Source organism: Bubalus kerabau, chromosome 16 (assembly GCF_029407905.1).
Source record: "Bubalus kerabau isolate K-KA32 ecotype Philippines breed swamp buffalo chromosome 16, PCC_UOA_SB_1v2, whole genome shotgun sequence".
Classification (NCBI taxonomy): Eukaryota; Metazoa; Chordata; class Mammalia; order Artiodactyla; family Bovidae; genus Bubalus; species Bubalus kerabau.
This window is the reverse complement of record NC_073639.1, coordinates 15,529,501-15,549,783: the sequence shown is the minus strand read 5'-3', so window position 1 is coordinate 15,549,783 and position 20,283 is coordinate 15,529,501. Positions and strand designations below refer to the sequence as shown.

Below are 20,283 nucleotides of genomic sequence, written 5' to 3'. Positions count from 1 at the left end.
TAAACACACACTTATCCTAGACATGGCTATCCTCTTCCATTTCCTTTAAAGAGATGAAATATGTTTATAGAGATAGGACTCCCATTAGTGAAACTTGTGCAATTGCACAGGGTAGGAGAGAGAGATTTAGAGATGATGCTAAGCTTCATGTGCAGCTTGATTTATTTTCCAGTCGCCACCACCATAATTTCCTCTATTTTGGTTGTGCTCCACTTCTTGCATGTTCCTGCTAATCTGAGGACAGTTCAGGACTGTGAAAGGGTGTGTGTGTGTGTGTGTGTGTGTGTATGTATGTATGCAGGTACATGCCAGAGAACACTAAGCTCTTGAAGTGAAATTTTCTAAAAATGAACACAGAATGTATATCAAAGTATTTCTGGTGATGAGTGGACTCAATTTAATAATGTGTATCAGATATATCATGAGTTTGATCCCTGGGTTGGGAAGATCCCCAGGAGAAGGAAATGGCAAGCTACTCCAGTATTCTTGCCTGGAAAATCCCATGGACAGAGGGGCCTGGCAGGCTCACAAAAGAGTTGGAAATGACTTAGTGACTAAACAACAGCAACAATCAGGTATCTAGGGTGCTGTTTTCCTACAGGTATAGAATTTTTACTTTTGAAATGTTTCTAGAGTTACTTTGCACAAATAGTGAAAGAATATGCCGTGGTTTACACTCCCCTGATTGGTACTCCAAAAACAGCAAAAAAGCTGCAAAATGGCAGATTTGGATTGGAAAGCTTACGGTGGCCTTGGGACACTTTCTTCAAGACCTTGGAGGAACCCTTTTCTATACTCTTCTGTGCATTACCTGGCTATGCATGTGCTCAGTCAAGTTCAATCCTTTGTGACCCCATGGACTATAGCCCACCAGGCTCCTCTGTTCATGGAATTTCCCAGGCAAGAATACAGTGGTTTGCCATTTCCTCCTCCAGGGGATCTTCCTGACCCAGAGATAGAACCTGTGTCTCCTGCATTGGCAGGTGGATTCTTTACCATTGCGCCACATTTATACAATTAAGAACCCATATCTACCATACAAATCACTGATGACTTCATTGGTATTTTAGTAGATAGGAATTCTTACAAGTGGAATTAACTTCATTTAGTATAAAAGTGGGAGAAGGCAATGGCACCCCACTCCAGTACTCTTGCCTGGAAAATCCCATGGACGGAGAAGCCTGGTAGGCTGTAGTCCAGGGGGTTGCGAAGAGTCGGACATGACTGAGCGACTTCACTTTCGCTTTTCACTTTCATGCATTGGAGAAGGAAATGACAACCCACTCCAGTGTTCTTGCTTGGAGAATCCCAGGGACGGGGGAGCCTGGTGGGCTGCCGCCTATGGGGTTGCACAGAGTCGGACACGACTGAAGCGACTTAGCAGCAGCAGCAGCAGTATAATGGTGAGCTGAGGATACATTTTCTTGTCCATTATATGTTTGCCCCAAGGCAGGTTGTTAGACTGTTAAAACAGTCTAACAGTTATTAGACTGTTGTTACTCGGTTGCCTCTAGCCTCCCCAAAACTTCAAGATAAATCAAATATAGCTGGATCTGAGGGTGTCCAATCAAGATGGTGGAATAGAAGGAGCTCACCTTCTTCCACAAATACATCAAAAATACACCTACATGTGAAACAGTTCTGACAGAATGCCTACTGAATGCTGGCAGAAGATCTCTGACAGCCAAAATTGTAAGAAAGATTACCACATATCCAGGTAGGATGAAAAAAGGAGGGTAAAGGAACCGTTATGGGACCTGTGTCCCAAGGAGGGAGCTGTGAAGGAGGAAGAGTTCTCTCACTCCGAGAAGCCTCTTCACTGGTAAGGAGATCAGCTGGACATAAAGGCAGCCTCAGAGGCTTAGACAAGAGTGCAGCACGCAGCTTGCAGCAGGTAGAACAGAGAGAGAGACCTGCACAGATGGTCTGTGTCACCTCGCTGCACTCCCCAGCCCAAGATGCCTATTTGGTGGTGTGCACAGGAGCTGAGTGCTAAAGCTCAGGCTTCAGGGGACAGACCTGGGGGAGGGACTGGGGTTGGCTGTGCTGAGATAGCCTAAAGGGGCTAGAGTGTGGGTCAGACTGCAAGTAGGGGGTATATTCAGAAGGAGTTTAGAAGTGAAGCATTACTATTAACAGGCACACAGAGGGAGGGGCAGGGGCCCCGCCACGCTCACAGCTGGTGCGGCTCTGCTCCTACAAGTTTGGGAACGTGCAGGTGCCAGAAGGTTGCCCACACATGGAAGCAGGGCTGAAATCAGAGCCAATCCCCAGGGGCCACAGTGCTTAGGAAGCAGAGCTGAAATCTGAGTCCTCTCTGCATGGTTGTGTGATCTGTGAATTTTTGCCACTGCTGCTGCTGGGGTTAGTCACTGTGGACTTTGAGGATACACACACACTGGGATGGGGCCAGGGTCTGGGATGCTTCCATAGCTCCCATGGCAGGTCCAGGCAGGAGGCATAACCCTCCCAGACTTCAGACAACATTACAAAGCTACAGTAATTGAAACAGTGTGGTATTGGCATTACTGCGGCTCTGGCACCTGACTCCAGTGGATCTGTGCCTGCACATCTGCTCTGGTGGCTTTGTGAATGCAGCGCCTCGGGGACACCAGGGCACACTGCCTGCATTCCCATGGTTGGGGCACTGCCAAGAGCAGCTCCCCAAACGGTGCACTTTGTAAGCCCACACAGTGAACGGCAGGTGATACCACAGAACTCACTTCCCGGTGGACAGTCCCTGAGGAGGAATACTCAGTGGCTTCTCTCCCAGTGGGAGTGCTCTGGTTCTGCAGAGAGGACCCAAATAAACAAAATAAGAAATGAAAGAGGATAAATAACAACTGATACCACAGAAATTCAGAAAAATAAGAGAATACTATGAATAACGATTGATAGGCCAATGAATTTGACAGTCTAGAAAAATGAACTAGCTTCTAGAAACATACAGCACACCAAAGCTGAATCAAGAAGAAACAGTAATTTGAACTTACTGATCACTGGAAGTGAAATAGAATATGTAAAAACATAAACAAAAACAAAACTCCCTGCAAACTAAAGTCAGTCCCAGATGGCTTTAATGTAGAATTCTCCTGAACATACAAAGAATTCATACCAATCCTTATCAAACTCTTCCAAAAGACTGAAAGAAGGGGATACCCCCCAATATCATTCTATGAAGGCATTACCCTGATACCAAAACCAGACAAAGATACTACCAAAAAAGAAAATTAAAGGCCAATATTTTTTATAAGTGTAGATGCAAAAATTCTTCACAAAATATTAGCAACTGAATCCAACAACACGTAAAAACAGTAAGAACAACATGTTAAAAAATCCCTTTTAAATATATCAAAAAATAAAATACATAGGAATAAACCCTACAAAGGTGAAAGATCTATATGGTGAGAATTATAAAACACTAATTGAAGATAATACAAAGAGATGGAAAGATAACCCATGCTCTTGGATTGGAGGAATTAATATTGTTAAAATGGCCATACTTCCCAAAGCACTCTACAGATTTAATGAGATCCCTATCAAATTACCCATGACATTTTTCATAGAATTAAAACATATAATCTTAGATTTTATATGGAGCCATAAAATACCCAGAATCGCCATAGCAATCTTGAGCAAAAAGAACAAAGCAGGAGCCACAACCCTCCAAGATATAAGACAATACTACAAAGCTTAAGTAATTGAAAGAGTGTGCTATTTGCACAAGAGCAGACAAATGTATTAATGGAACAAAATAGAGAGCCCAGAAGTAAACCAACACACCTGTTGTCAATTAATCTTTGACAAAGAAAGTACAGTGGAGAAAAAGTCTCTTCAGCAAGTTGTGTTGAGAAAGTTGGACAGCCACTTTTAAATCAATGATATTAGAACAATCCCTTGCACTGTTCACAAAAATAAACTCAAAATGGCTTAAAGATTTAAATAAGACACGACACCATAAAACTCCTAGAAGACAACATGAGCAAAACATTCTCTGACATAAATTATAGCAATGTTTTTGTAGATCAGTCTCTCAAGTCAATGTAAATATAAGTGAAGTCATTCAGTCATGTCCGGCTCTTTTGTGACCCCATGGACTGTAGCCCTCCAGGCTCCTCCATCCATGGAATTTTCCAGGCAAGAATATTGGAGTGGGTTGCCATTTCCTTCTCCAGGAGATCTTCCTGACCCAGGGATCGAACACAGGTCTCTTGCATTGCAGGCAGACGCTTTACAGTCTGAGCCACCAGGGAAGCTCAATGTAAATAAAAGCAAGGCTATTAAACAAATGGGACTGAATTAAACTTACTTTTTTGCACAGCAAAGGAAACCATAAACAAAATGATAAGATAACCTACAGACTGTGAGAAAATCTTTGTACACCATGCAAATAACAGGGCTTAATTTCCAAAATATACAAATAGTTCATACAATTCAATATGTAAAAAATGAACAACTCAATCAAAAGTGGGCAGAAGACCTAAATAGACAGTTCTCCAAAGAAGACATACAGATGGCCAATAGAGACATGGAAAAATGATTAACTTTGCTAATTATTAGAGAGATGCAAAACAACACTACAATCACCTCACACTGATTAGAATGGCCAACATTAAAAAGTCTACAAATAATAAATGGTGGAGAGAGTATGGAGAAAAGGGAACTCTCCTACAGTGTTGGTAGGAATATAAATTAGTGCAGCCACTATGGAAAACAGTATGGACATTGCTTAAAAAACTAAAAACAGAACTATGATATGAGCCAGCAATCCCATTCCTGAGCTTCTATCCAGAAAAGAAAAAAATTCTCATTCTAAAAGATTCATCCACCACAAAGTTTATAGCAGCACTATTTATAACAGCCATGGAAGCAACCTGAGGGTCCATCAACAGATGAATGGATAAAGATGTGGTATATATATGCAACAGAATATTACTCAATCATAGAAAAGAATGAAATAACACCATTTGCAGCAACATGGATGGACCTCGAGATTATCATATGAGGTGAAGTTAGTCAGAGAAAGACAAATATCACATGATATCACTTATATGTGGAATTTAAAATATGATGCAAACGAATTTATAAAACAGAAACAGACTCACAGACATAGAAAACAAACTTTTGGTTACCAAAGGGGAAGAGGGTGAAAGGATAAAATGGGAGTTTCAGATTAGCAGATAAAAACTACTATATATAAAATAAACAACAAAGTCCTACTATATATCACAGGGAACTATATTCAATATCCTGTAACAAACCATAATGGAAAAGAATATAAAATATTCTTTTATGAACAAAGTGATATATATATCACTTTGCTATATATCAGATACTACCACAATGTTGTAAATCTATATATATATATATATATATATATATATATATATATATAGTTGAAGTAGAGTTGATTTATATATATATATATGGATATATATGTGGACCCTTTTTCTCAAATAATGCTTAAGCAGCCAAATTAAAACATTTGACTGTTGTTGTTGTAAAACGAATTGTTCAACTCTCCCCTCAGGTTTTACGGTATTGCTGCTATTTACTCGCTAAGTTGTGTCAAATTCTTTGGGACCCCATAAACTGCAGCAAGCTAGGCTTCCCTGTCCTTCACCATCTCACTGATTTTGCTCAAACTCATGTCCACTGAGTCCATGATGCCATGCAACCATCTCATACTCTGTCACCCCTTTCTCCTCCTGCCCTCGTTCTTTCCCAGCACCAGGATCTTTTCCAGTGAGTCAGCTCTTCCCATCAGGTGGCCCAAGTATTAGAGTTCAGCATCAGTCCTTCCAATGAATATTCAGGGTTGATTTTCTTTAAGATTGACTGGTTTGATCTCTGCAGTCCAAGGGACTCTCAAGAGTCTTCTTCAGCACCACAGTTTGAAATAATCAATTCTTCAGTGCTCAGCTTTATTTTGGTCCAACTCTTATATCTATATGTGACTACTAGAAAAACTACAGCTTTGACTATATAGACCTTTGTCTGCAAAGTGATGTCTCTCTATATGTGACTACTGGAAAAACTACAGCTTTGACTATACAGACCTTTGTCTGCCAAGTGATGTCTCTGCTTTTTAATACACTGTCTAGCTTTGTCATAGCTTTACTTCCAACAAATAAGTGTCTTTTATTTTATTTATTTATTTTTTATTTTTAAACTTTACATAATTGTATTAGTTTTGCCAAATATCAAAATGAATCCACCACAGGTATACATGTGTTCCCCACCCTGAACCCTCCTCCCTCCTCCCTCCCTATACCATCCCTCTGGGTCTTTTAATTTTGTGGCTGCAGTCACCGTCTGCATTGGTTTTGGAGCCAAAGAAAATGAAGTCTGTCACCGTTTCCATTTTTTCCCTATCTATTTGCCATAAAGTGATGGGTTCAAGATGCCATGATCTTAGTTTTTTGAATGTTAAATTTTAAGCCAGCTTTTTCTCTCTCCTCTTTCACCTTCATCAAAAGGTATACAATATAGATGAGAAATTCAAATCGTGGAGTGGAAAATAAAATATTCCAGATGAGACCCCAGTTTAACAGGTGAAAAGTATTTTAAGATGACCGCAGGTTTTCAGAAGTTTCAAAAATAACTATAAAGACTATCAGTAACCAAAGGTGAAGACCAACACTTGTTTTGTGACATAGTTAGTGCTAATATAACAGGTTATAGAAGAAAAGATTTTTCCCTGAAGTTTTATCTCTTTGGTTATATTAAAACATAATGTCATTTTGTACAAATTATTTTATAAGCATGTTAAGGGATGCATTTATTTAACTGTTTAGGCTTAGGCTAGGTCTGCTGCTACAAGGCAAGACAAATCATCCAATTGTTTCCTACGGATTCTAAACAGGGTTCACAGCAGACTCAAGCAATTAAATAATCAAAATGAGCTGAACAAAACGGTACAGAGTTGGTGTGCTCCAGACAGACATTAAATTGAATCCTTACATATCTCTTTTTTGTGTGTTCAAACATCTGCTTCTTTCCAGTGATTATTTGGAAAAGAAAAGTTTAAGGGATAGCTAGGTTGATCATCCACAGGACAGTTATCAACCTTCATTTGAAGGGACCACAATGCTTACAGGTTGCTTGCTTCACCCCTGGCTGGCCCTGCCTTCCTAGAGTATATGTCCATACCCTTCTTATAAACATGTCTGTCCCAATCATTCATCCAGTGAAGACTGCAGTGCACTTAATTTATTTTGTTTGGCACCTTACACTTCATTGGTGTTGGTGTTTTGATATTTAATTAATTATTTATTTAATATTTAATGATTATTACATTGGCAATGATAATTACATAATGAAGATCCATTTTTCAATGCATTAGACATTCTAAGTGCCTTTGGAATAATAATTTTACCTTTTAAAACACCACCAGTTGTATGTATTTACAACTGAAATACAGATAGGAACAAATCAGAATTTGACACAATCTATATTTACTTCTGGGCTTCCGTGGTGGCTCAGCAGTAAAGAATCTGCCTGCCGATGTAGGAAACGCAGGTTCGATCCCTGGGTCGGGAAGATCCCCTGGAGAAGGAAAGGGCAACCCAGTCAAGTATTCTTGTCTGGGAAATCCCATGGGCAGAGTAGGCTGGAGGGCTACACAGTCCATGGGGTTGCAAGCGGGTCGGACACAAGTGGACTAAACAACAATAACAACAATATTTACCAGTACTATTACTACTACATAGTAATACTATGTATTACTACTACATAGTTAATACTACTACTACAAAACTATTTAAAAGCTATATATTGGATATAAGGTAACATACCAAAAACCAAGGCCATAACTTTGATAACTTTTCTTATTCTTACTCTATCTTGGCTAAATATAATGCAGTGATTAAATGGAGTACACAATGATCACAATATGATGAGTGAATGCCATATCATATATTTTCCATGGAAAAAACTGTATCACAAGTTGTTTATGTATATTTTTGTTCAATTTTTCTGTTTTAAATGAAACACTGGGAATATTGTTTTTGCACCTGATCGTTTATCCAGATGTGCTCAAAGGAGAGATGGATGTCTTAATGGTAGAAGCATAAAATGGAAGCTTTCCTCAAAGAAGAGATCTGGAAAGGTTATGGTGAACCGCAGTCACTGAAGCGTACTGCCTATGTGCTCTCTGCTTTTTTAACCTGTGAGAGGTGACCTGATTTTCCCCTCTCATTCAAGGTCATCACCAAACTTCCAGAAAATCAAAACGTAAAATAATATGGAGGAGGGACAGACAAAGAAGAGTTTAGGTGCAAGTTTAAAAATACCACCTTGGCTTAAAATAACTTATGATGAAAGGGTCACTTAAGAAGGGCACTGCTTAAAATTTAAGCAGGCAGTAATGGAAAGCGACAGACCTCAAACAATCTAAGTCTTTCACAGTTGAGTGAATTCACAGTGACAGCAAGACAAGGATGTGCAAACTTACCTCTGCAGGACCTTGGCCGTGGCTTCATAGGCTCTCCCCAGGCTGAGATCATCATTCAGGTCTGTAGAGATTTTGCCGTAAGTGTTGAGGACCTATGGGGAAAGAGCAATATGTATTAAACATATAACATGACCAGATTCACTGATGTTTCATTTCAAAACAGAAAAGATCCAAATTAATAGTTGTCTTTCATGTCACCATAAAATTTTTTTATTAAAAATTCATGTTGGTTTGGTTTATTTTTATCTATTGTATTACTCGTTTCACAGCGATCTCTTTGAGCCTTGACAGTGAAGTCTTACTTTTGTAAAAATAATTCTTTTCCTGCACAATCCAAAATCTTCCAATTGATATAACTTAGGTGTGAATAAAAACTGAATGGGTTACAACATTATTTGAAAATATAGGACTATTATCTTAGGTAATATAAGGCAGATTATAATAGTCTACTAGGGTAGGTTAAATATCACTTCTCTTCCTATGAATAGCTGTTTGAAAAGCATGAATTTAGGTGCCAGGCAATTTCTAAATCTATCATTTTATTAGAGGCATATCTCACAGTTTGTACACGTGTTCAGAATACACTAAAACTATTTCTTACAAATGTACTTCATTACCAACAATCTCTTCAATAATCAAAAGATTATGGCTGCCACAGCCAAATGTATGATCTTAATTTAACACTGACATCTGCATGGTATGATTTTCCTTTTTATTCTATTTCCTTTTCAAGGGCTAGAAGAAGGAAAATAAAATTCCTTCTTCCTCCTTCATTGTTACTTGACCCAACCTATTACACACATGAAGACACAGGAAATCTCCAAAGACCTCTATGGAAATCCTTTTTGCACATTTTCTAAGAAAGAATTAGTGAAAGTCATTTGACAGCATTGAGAGAGAGTCAGCATGAGGGAAGATGGGCATTCAGGATGTGTCTTCAACCTGAATTAGGCATCTTAGAAAGTTTGCATGTTAGAGACAGTGTTGATATCCATCTTTACTTTCTTAAAGTTAATATTTAGGAAATAATTTTAGTGAGGCCATGGTGATATCTCCTAATTTGTGTGTGTCTATGTGTGGTTTACTAGTGACTGTTTGACATAATACTGATATTAAAACTTACTGATACATCTTGACCCGGTGTTGTAATTCCTGTTAAACCTGCGAAGTTCAACAATTCAATTCTTATTTTTAAGCCTCTTAGTAAGTCTTGTATGAACCTGAGAATTTTCTGTTCACTCTGTCCTGCACAAATGACTGTCTGATATGACATGACATAGAGCTTTCTGAGTTAAAGGACAGAATCTTTGAATTTTGTGAATTTATAAGAGACTTTATTAAATCCAAACATCAAAATATTTAGGAAGAGACTGTTTGGTGTCTCTTTTGGCCTAGACATGTTTTATATGACATTCTAGAAATTTAAAGATCAAATATTACTATATTTTTGTGTCAAAAACAATTTATTCAGTAAATATTGTTATTGGCTGCCAGTGCTGTGATAGACCCTGCATGCTTGCGTGCCAAGGTGCTTCAGTCACGTCTGACTCTCTGCGACCCCATGGACTATTATATATAGCCTGCCAGACTCCTCTGTCCATGGAATTCTCCAGGCAAGAATACTGGAGTATGGTTGCCATGCCCTCCTCCAAGGGAATCTTCCTGACCCAGAGATCGATCCTGGATCTCCTGCAGCTCCTGTGCTGCAGCTGGATTCTTTACCACTGAGCCACCGGGAAAGCCCAATATTAGACCCTGGAAAATCTTACAGAGAAGAGAGCATGCCTACAGACCTTCAAGGCATTTACAGTCTAGTGGTACAGAGGTTTGCACTGATGCAGCTGTCTGAATTAGTAATGACTGAAGACACGTTTCTCCAGAGCTTCAACTGCTTATCCTGCACCATGCTCCCATGCCCCTGCTCACTGTGAACCCGGAAGCAGTAATGTAACATCTGGAAGTACCCAGCATTATCCTAGGACTGTGCCTCCTTTGACCATGGTTAGGAGGACAGGTGCCCAAGACAGATAGGTAAACACTTCAGTATTGACGGCTCCTCTCCCACACAAGTACGCAGCACTCCCAGGGAGCAGCCGGAGCAAATACCAGCTCAGTGTGGGCTTCTAGTTTTGACCTTGGACTTGGTTTTACAGAAGCTTCCTCATGGAACACGATGGGGTTGGCTGGAATGAACACTCACCTTAGAGGAAGAAGACTGGGATGCAAGATGCACTTCTACTACACCCAACACATCTGGCCTAAGAAATCTCCCTGAGAAGCTTTCCTCAGAAGCAGAAATGAAAACCTCCCTGAGAGGTGTGAGATAATACAGAGAGCTATTTGAACTTGGGATGAGAATTTTCTGGGACTCTGCTAACCAGCCATCAGTGAAGAGCTCCTGGAGAACCCCTCCTCAGAGTAAAGACAACACATTCTATCTGTGACTTGAGAGAGTTCATCACTCAGCTTAAACACTTTACCTAAAAATAGGAAATATACAGGCAGTGGGAAAAATATAGTTCATTACTAGCCAAAAGGGGAATATATACATATACACACACACACACATATATAAAATATACATATATATGGTATGTGGAAAAATAACATAACATTATAAACTGTGTAGAAAATAACTGTTGGTGGGAATGTAAATTGGTGCAGCCACTATGGAAAATAGTAGGGAGGTTCCCTAAAAAACTAAAAGTAGAGCTACCATATGATCCAGCAATCCCACTCCTGGGCATATATCCAGAAAAGACAAAATCTCTAATTTAAAAAGATACATGCCATACAATATTGTAAAGTAATTAACCTCCAATTGAAATAAATAAATTTGTATTTAAAAAAAAAAGATAAAGGCCCTTATTTAAAGGCCTTTCCCATTTGAGGATTAAAGGAATATGCTTATCTCCTTCAAAAAAAAAAAAGATAATGCACTCCAGTGTGCACGGAAGCACTGTTTACAATAGCCAAGACGTGGAAGCCACCTAAACGTCCATCGACAGATGAATGGATAAACAAGATGTGGTGTATGTACACAGTGGAATACTACTGAGCCACGAAGAATGAAATAACGCCATTTGCAGCAACATGGATGACCCTAGAGATTAGCATACTAAGTGAAGTAAGTCAGACAAAGATAAATATTATAGGATATCACCTATATGTGGAATCCAAAAAATAATACAAAAGTATCTATGTACAAAATAGAAACAGACTCACAGACATAGAAAACAAACTGTTAATTATCAAAGAGGAAAGGGAGAGATAAATTAGGAGTACAGGATTAACAGATACACACTACTATACATAAAATAGATAAGCAACAAAGGTTTACTTTGGGGACACTGTTCAATATCTTGTAATAACTTATAATGGAAAATAATCTGGAAAAAAAAACGGATTCACTTTGCTGTATATCTGAAACTAACAACATATTGTAAATCAATTATTCTTCAATTCAAAAAAATGAATATTAAATACCTCAAAAAAACTCAAATTGTGTAGAAAATAAAGATGTGTTATATTGACCTTACAGTAAGTTATGTTACCTGCTTTTTAATTAAGGTACAATTTGCAAATTAATGAATATCAATCAACTTAAATCACTAGACAAATAGTGGAATCTTCTTTACAAAGAATACTTGAAGTGAGAAAATACAGTGTGGAAATCTGAAAGATCCACTGTATTTGATTGAATATCCCTGTGGCATGCAATTTGTTGGAAACAAATCTAGTGTCTGGAAGGTTAAATTCTGTCATCACAAATCAAAGATAAGAGAAGAGAAAAAAGAATATCAGGTGCAAAGTATTTTGATGCATTCAAAACTCATTGTCATGGTGGTCATTTAGTCGCTAAGTCTAGGGGAAGGGAGATTCATAGTTTTTGTCTTTTCTACTTTCTAGGCAGCTCAATGTGTTTGGTGAAAATGCCACATCAAAGATGGTGCAGTTGGCTGCCTGGTTTCCCATCATTCCAAGGTTTCAAGGTTTAATGCTTAGGGAAAGGAGGGGAAATACTTTTCTGTCTCCTTCTGGCATGGCACAGAGCATGCACAACTCAAACTAATAAAGATCCGTGGCATGAAGTTTAAAATGGGTTTCTGCACTCTGGCTGGTGACCCAAACTGCCATTGTTTCTGTAGGAAAATAACCCATGGAAAACGACATCTAAAATAAGTTACAGCATCTAGCCCATTTGAGATGGTAATTTTGTAGCTTTTCAAAAATTTCAGTAATCTCCACTTCTTTTATTTCAGATTTTTGGTAATTTTTCTATATACATTTCTTTGTCCACTTACTACCTTCCCCCCACTACTCTCTTCCTTAGTTAATGCAATACTTGAAACCAGCTGGGACTTTTATTCCAAGGGCATTGACCAGGCTTTGGAAAGGCCTTATGGGAAATTAATCAAATCTCTGTCTGGGTGCTCAAATTTTCTTTAAATACCTTAGACTCGAGTCAGACAGGCTTACTACTAAGCTAAGTGACATGTGTCAAGTGACTTAGTATCTGTGAGTTTTATTTCCTTGGGTATAACATTGAAATGAATAAAGTCTACCTTGAAAAGATGGTATAAGGTTCTACTCCTAAGGATTTGAATGAAGCACCTGCTTAGTTTTCCCAAGTCTTATCTAACTGAGTAGTTCTCAAATGGGGGTTGTTTGCCTCATAGGGGATATTTGGCAATGTCTGGACATGTTTTAGGCTGTCATAATTGGGAGAAGCCAGGGATGCAGCCCAACAGCCTATATATCCCCTTCTCCCATGACAAAGAAGTGACCAGTTCCAAATGTAAATAGCACTGCCATTGAGAAATTCTCATCTAGTCTTTGCTAGAACAATTTTCCTGATGGGAGACTAGGCACTGAATCATTGGAGAGTTACGTGAAAAAAGTTTTTTAGTTAAGTTGAATCAAAATCTATACTCTGCCTGCTAGCCAAGGTTGTGTTTTGTGGGACAAGATAAGTCCATTCCTCTTTCATGTGATGGTTCTTCCAATACCTGAAAGAGCTATGTTTTCCTCCTTAAAGCCTCCAAACTCATAGAGGCATCCAAGACACTCCCAAACAAGTGAGGATGAAACCCCAACAGTTTTGCTCAACATTTGAACATTTTATTTCAAATTTTGTCTACAAGTCTAAGAGTTCTGGAAGAGTTTAAATAAACCCAACTGCACCAAAATACATTTATAAAACCACAACAGGGATCCATCAGACTTGTCTGTAAATAAGAAGTTATGAGCCCATTGCCTGGGGTGCATTTTTTAAAATCTTTTTCTTCCTTGCCCACCATAAAAAGGCAGCAGAGCGAACATTTTGTTATACAGCCCTCCACAAAACCCAAATTGTGCCACTTTATAACAAAGGTGCAGCACTGAGCTCTACACTGTGCATTACTTTGAAGAGAAAAAGGAAATGATACAGATTTATTCTTGTGCAATAAGAAATACAGAAATAAAAAAAAATCAAGTTTGCCATCTTGAGCTTGAAATCATTGTCAAATCTTATCGGAAATACATTTATTCTGATTTCTGGCAATCTAACCCCCTTTAGCCATTTCACAGTTGGTGAGCAGAAAGGATGTTTCTGCCTCATTTACAGCGTCTGAACATGATTCAGACAATCAACTGCAACATTAGTCAAAGAAATCAGTGGCTAATGATTTCTGACAAGCGCTGCAGTAACAGGCTGAGGACCAGACTGGGCAGCAACGGCACTGAGGGCATTTACTAGGGGCAGCCATAGGCGATGGGAGAAGGCGATAAAAATGAGCGTAAACAGAACTGTTTCCCCAACACGTAAAGGCTCTTACACACTTTCTGCAAAGGCGTAGTATCTGACATGCAGTAAATACAGTCATCTTTTGCTTCAAATATGTTATATTGAACGAACACTGAGGACAATCAAGTGTGCAGCTCTGCAAACAATAACACATGAAGTAGTTAAATATTTTGCATTCTGCTGAAACTATACCCTTAAGTTAGGAGAAGTCTAGCATTACTATTTATATTGATCATTTGGACTGTGTATTCTTTCTCCGTGAAATGCATTACTCATCATTTAAACTGTTACAAACCGACTGTTTACATCACCTGACACAGAAAGGGAAGGCTGAAGGCCCAGTGCAGAAAGAACCGAGTGTTAAAAGACTGAGTTCTTGCTTCTCTTAGGCCTCAAGCTCAGACTGTGACCCTGGACAGGTCACTTGGTTACCTTGAGCTTCAGTTTCCAAGTCTGAAAGATAAAGGGGTAGGACCAAAAGATCCAGAATTCTCCATTCCAAAAATATGATTTTGATTTTAGACTACGTTGATATATTAAGTAGTTGAAGATATGTCCTAATTACTTTCAATCATTTATCTTTAGCTTCAAAATCCCTGATGAATTTATCTTATGTTTAATTTTTTTAAAACAAGAGAAACTAAATGATAAGTCATTTCATTCACTTGAAATTTTATTTTCAACCTTTCTCCCTTATTTGAAAAATATTGCATATTCTTAATGAACTGATTTTAAAAAAATATCCCTACCATGGAGTAAGTGATAACAAGAAAGGCTAAATCTACAAAGCTTTTGGTTCATATTAAATAGTGATTGTTACATACACAATGATCAGTGCTGTTCAAAGACAGTAAACATTTTTATACCTTGAAATATTTGAAAATTGGATGAAAATTCACCGTGAATTTCACTTAAATTCATAAACTAAATTAGAATTGCTGGTTAATCTCTCACATATTAGAAGTTTACATTGCATTTTCAAAAGCTGCTGCTGCTGCTGCTGCTGCTAAGTCGCTTCAGTCGTGTCCGACTCTGTGCGACCCCATAGACGGCAGCCCACCAGGCTCCCCGGTCCCTGGGATTCTCCAGGCAAGAACACTGGAGTGGGTTGCTATTTCCTTCTCCAATGCATGAAAGTGAAAAGTGAAAGTGAAGTCACTCAGTCATGTCCGACTCTCAGCGACCCCATGGACTGTAGCCCACCAGGCTCCTCCGTCCATGGGATTTTCCAGGCAAGAGTACTGGAGTGGGGTGCCACTGCCTTCTCTGTTTCAAAAAGCTATAAGGGTAGAAATAAATCTCAAAAATTTCCAAGAATTTTCTTTCACTAAAAGCTCTCTATACATACATTCAATATATAGATGACCCTCAAACTCCAAAGCAATGAAACAGAATTCCACTTACAAACAAAAGTTTCCTCAGTAGTAAATTGGAACATATTACTTAAAACTTATTTTCTAAATCAGTCAATATATGTGTGTACTATATTAACAAGAGACATGTTCACAAAGAATTTTTATTCGAATTCTCAATGATTATTTTCTATGCGGTAAATCAGAAAGCATGGAAACATTTATCTTGTACAGCCCAATCATGGTGTGAGTTATATTTATAGCTCCTTGAAAAGAAAATTTCCCTGCCCTTTATTTCCGGCTTGGGAAATCCACAGGAGGTTTTGCTGTATATTTTTTAGAAGGCCCTTGACCAAAGGCATCACTGAGGTGGCCAGACAGGAAAAGTTTTATTCAGTGGAAGAATAGAGTGATCAGTTAGCTCAGTCATGTTCTCTGAGGAAATTCAGGAACACCACACAGAGGGTAATGGCAGACGTGAGAAGGTGCTCAAAGACCACCAAGAGTGTGGTCAAGTCACGTCAACAGAGTGGGTCAGACAGACGACTACTGCTAAGAGGGTAATAAGGAAGCTGAGCCCCTCTTCTCCCAGGACTCCTCCAGTTCCCGAGAGTCTTTCAGTTTGTGAAGCCAACTGTCCACTGACCCTGGGGACTCACGGGCTATGCTCTCCCTTCTGGCCACGGGAATCTTTACAAGCAATGACTTACCAGAGGTCATCTGCATGAGCCTCTTTCTTGCACCCAAAGGAAAAAGCTGAGAAGTGCTGAGAGTTAAAAGAGTTCTGTGGAACTCAAGTGGCAAGTAAATAACTTCAAGCCTTTCTCCCCTTCCATGTTTATCAGTGAAAGACAATACAGGCGGATTCTTTCTACCATGAGAGTCGATGCAGGTTACATAAAATGATTAAAGATTTCACTGTCAGAAAAGATTTGAGAGGAAATTTTTGCATAGTTTTTAAACTAACAAAGTCTCCAGTTCCACTCCTTGGAAAAGACCCTGATGCTGGCAAAGACTGAAGGCAAAAGAAGAGAGTGGCAGAGGATGTGATGTTTGGATAGCATCACCGATTCAATGGACATGAACTTGGGCAAACTCCGGGAGATGGTGAGGTACAGGGAGGCCTGGCCTGTTGCAGTCCATGGGGTCACACAGAGTTGGACAGGACTGAGCACACACACACAAGTGTTAAATGAATGTGGTCGAGTTATGGAAGGTACTGGTAATACAGTACCTGTAGGAGCATTAGGACAACAATGTTTATAGGAGGATGAAAAGGGAGTGTGAAGAATGATTATGTTATACTTATGATAACATTACCAGCCACTTCAGTTGTCTGCTATTTATGGAGACTAAAGAGGGTGGTGGCAAACAGAATCAAATGAAGAGCCCATCAAATTTAATTTGGCCAAACAGGTACTGTCACTTTGCCCATGCAGAAATGGCAACATGCATGTCTTACTGGAATGTGCGGGACTCTGGAAACCTCCCTCCAGCCCCAAAGACCTCCTGCCGTCAGGAATCAACTCAGATCTCTCCATCTCCATGCCCCTCTGCCTGTACTGCTCTTTCTGATTTCATGCACGACTCTTCTGGTGGGCAGACACACACATACACACACACACACACACACACACACACAAAACACACACACACTCTACTCTGTGCTGTTTCACCACTGAGTAAAGCACCATATGTATCTACTTAATAATGTTTCTTTCTCTCCAATTAGATCACAGGTGCCACAAGATCAGGAACGATATCTGTTTTTCTCTCTGTTGTACCCTTAGCTCCTAGTCTTATGATAATGTAGAAGTGAAGAGATGCAGGTTTGATCCCTGGGTCAGAAGATCCCTTGGAGGAGGAAATGGTAATCCACTCCAATATTCTTGCCTGGGAAATCCCATGGACAGAGGAGTCTGGTGGGCTACAGTCCATAGGGTCGCACAGAGTCGGACACAACTGAGCACACACATAATTGTTGAATGAATGTGGTAGAGCTTTGGAAGGTCCTGGTGATACAGTACCTGCAGGAGCATTAATGTGGATATAATGAGCCGTTGTATTACATAATATAATATTGTATATAATATTTACTTGGCTATAAATATAAATATATATATAAATAATATATGTATTTACTTGGCTCAAAGGAAATAAGCTCATATATTAAGTATTATATAATATTAATATATTACATATAATGTATACCAGAGCTTAATATATATTATATATATAATATATATATTATATATAATATATATTAATTATATTATATATATAATATATATATTAATTATATTATATACTGTTTTGCCTTATAACTCACTCAATAAGGAAAAAATGCAGCACTTTAAAACTATGGTAAATAGAAAGCATGTGAACATTTTTAGTTAACAGCCATCCTGGAGAGTTCAAGTACCATAACAGCAAACAAGTCAGACTCCTAAAGGAAGATTCAAATGACATTTTTCTTTTTTTCTGTGCCAGGTGGCTTGTGGGATTTTAGTTCCCCAACCAGGGATTAAACCTGGGGCTGCAGCAGTGAAAGCGATGAGTCCTGACCACTGGAACGCCAGGGAAGTCCCTATATGACATTTTAAAATGACAAGAATTCCCCTATCTAAATGTGTGCCTATTTCATCTGGTCACATTTCTAACTAAACAACTTTCTCTCATTATGAGCCCAAGTGGAATTTAGCGAGGAGGAAGATTAGAGGCTGAAATTATGTTAGATTCGTCATGGTATCTTGAGTCATTCTTCCTCTCTGTAGAAGGATTATAGATCACTTTTTTCCTCTCTTTTAATCTAGACAACTACAGTTTCTACTCTAAAAGCAACAAGTCGGAGAGTTGAGCAATGAAAAGCCACTAGCTTGGTGACACACCAAGCTCCTCAGCTTGCCCTGAAATGGCCACTTACCAACCTCCCTCCATTGGACCATTTTGCACAAAACGGTTTCTGGTTCCACAGGGAAGGCTCACGGAGGGTTCTATATTAGCAAGTGATGACCTGGAAGGTTTTAATAAACACTGATCCTGTGACAATTTCTGTATTTCTGCATGAACCAATTACCACTAGGAGATTTGTCTTTCCCGTGGCGGAAAAACCATCATCTATTCATAATCCCTCTTACTAGATTTTTTCCTCATTTAAGGCTGGATTCAATAAAATTTCATTCTGGTTCCTCCTTCTGAGAAATCCATAAAAGCCTTGAGAAAACATTTTGAGCATATTGTCTCCGTACAATTTGATATCCTTTCCACCACAGGCCATTACTCTGGTAAACTCAGTAAACCCTAATTTAGATCCACAATGTAATGCTTTCCTATCTGGCTGCGTGAACACGTTTCTTGAAAATAAAACACGGTAGGAAAGTCTTCCTCTGAAGGCCTGCACACAGAGGAAGCTTCATCTATTTCCCTTTCACCGTGCGAGAAGAGACGAGAAAACAATTTATGAGTCATTTCCATTCTGACAGATGTGACAATGATGGGATATGCGATGCCTGCCAAGAGCTTTTATCAACTAGGTTATAACGACGAGTAATAAGTGTAAATAATAAATGGCTGGAATCTTAGGGGAAACGGTGGCAATATGAAACGATGTTTGGTCCTTCCGATGGGGGCTCTGTGACTCTTGGAATTCCCTGTCTTCCCAGTAGAGTTTTGGCCTGACAATAAACAACAGTTTAGTACTTTATCTAATCCTAGCCAGGAGGTGAGTTCAACAGCAAGCTTTTGCAGATGTTCACATCCAATAATCTATCCATAATTGATGAAACAGGGAGGTCAGATGTAATGGCTGCTGCTATTCCAGCAACAAATAAATGGTTATTGACAAAACAAGCCAGCGTGGTGCAGAGCGCGGAGCAGTGACAGGCGGGCGGTGAGGCTGAGCGGAGGCCGGGAGGACGATTTGGATTTCTTGGCAGGCGAGCCGAGTGGCAGGAGAGCCACACTGACACACAAACAGATACAGGGGCCTTGGAAAAGAAAAGGGAGGTTGCCGAAGCGTGCACGCGTGCGCGCGCGCGCACACACACACACACACACACACACACAGAAGAAGAAGAAGGAGAAGAAGACAGTTGGAGGCAGAGAAGAAAGGTTAAGTGAGCCTAGGGAAAGGCTGGGGACCCAGGTAAGTGCAAATGTGTGTGGTTCAGAAATGCCTTTGAATATGTGTGCTGTGACCCAGCTGGCTGGCTGCTTTCATCACCGGTGTGTCTTTGCTCACATCGCTGGCTGTCACTCTGTACTGCCTGGATGACTCGACCACCAAAGTGGATGCACGGGACACCTTGGTGCCCAAACCCTCCCACTGAGGGATATTCACTGATATTCCATTTAACACTGCAGATGCCATTTTTTCCTATATATTAAAAAAAAATCTAGGAAAGTATTTTCAGATAAGCCAAAATTGCATAATTGTGCAGCTGCCCAGTTTCTCAAGACTGAGACTAATCCTGAAATACATACTGCCTAAAATCAAATTTAGTGCTAAGGACTGTGAGTGGAAGGCAAAGTTTTCTTTAACAGTAAAAGGACGAACATGACACTCTAGTCACCTCAACCTAGGCAGAGAGTATAAGAAATGCAATAATCGAGTATACTTTTATTGACTGAATAAAATTCAAGATATTTAAATGTAAATAAACAGCTGAAATCTTACATTTCTACTCCAG

General features: G+C 39.3%; 1 protein-coding gene across 1 annotated transcript in view; it reads right to left on the bottom strand.

Annotated features, from left to right (window-relative positions):
* TTC29 (tetratricopeptide repeat domain 29) overlaps positions 1–20,283 on the bottom strand; it is a 341,387-nt gene that overhangs the window by 210,261 nt on the left and 110,843 nt on the right. The window contains exon 9 of the mRNA XM_055549984.1: positions 8,456–8,547. Within this exon, the coding sequence (XP_055405959.1) occupies positions 8,456–8,547 (92 nt within the window). The remainder of the gene's footprint in view (positions 1–8,455; positions 8,548–20,283) is intronic.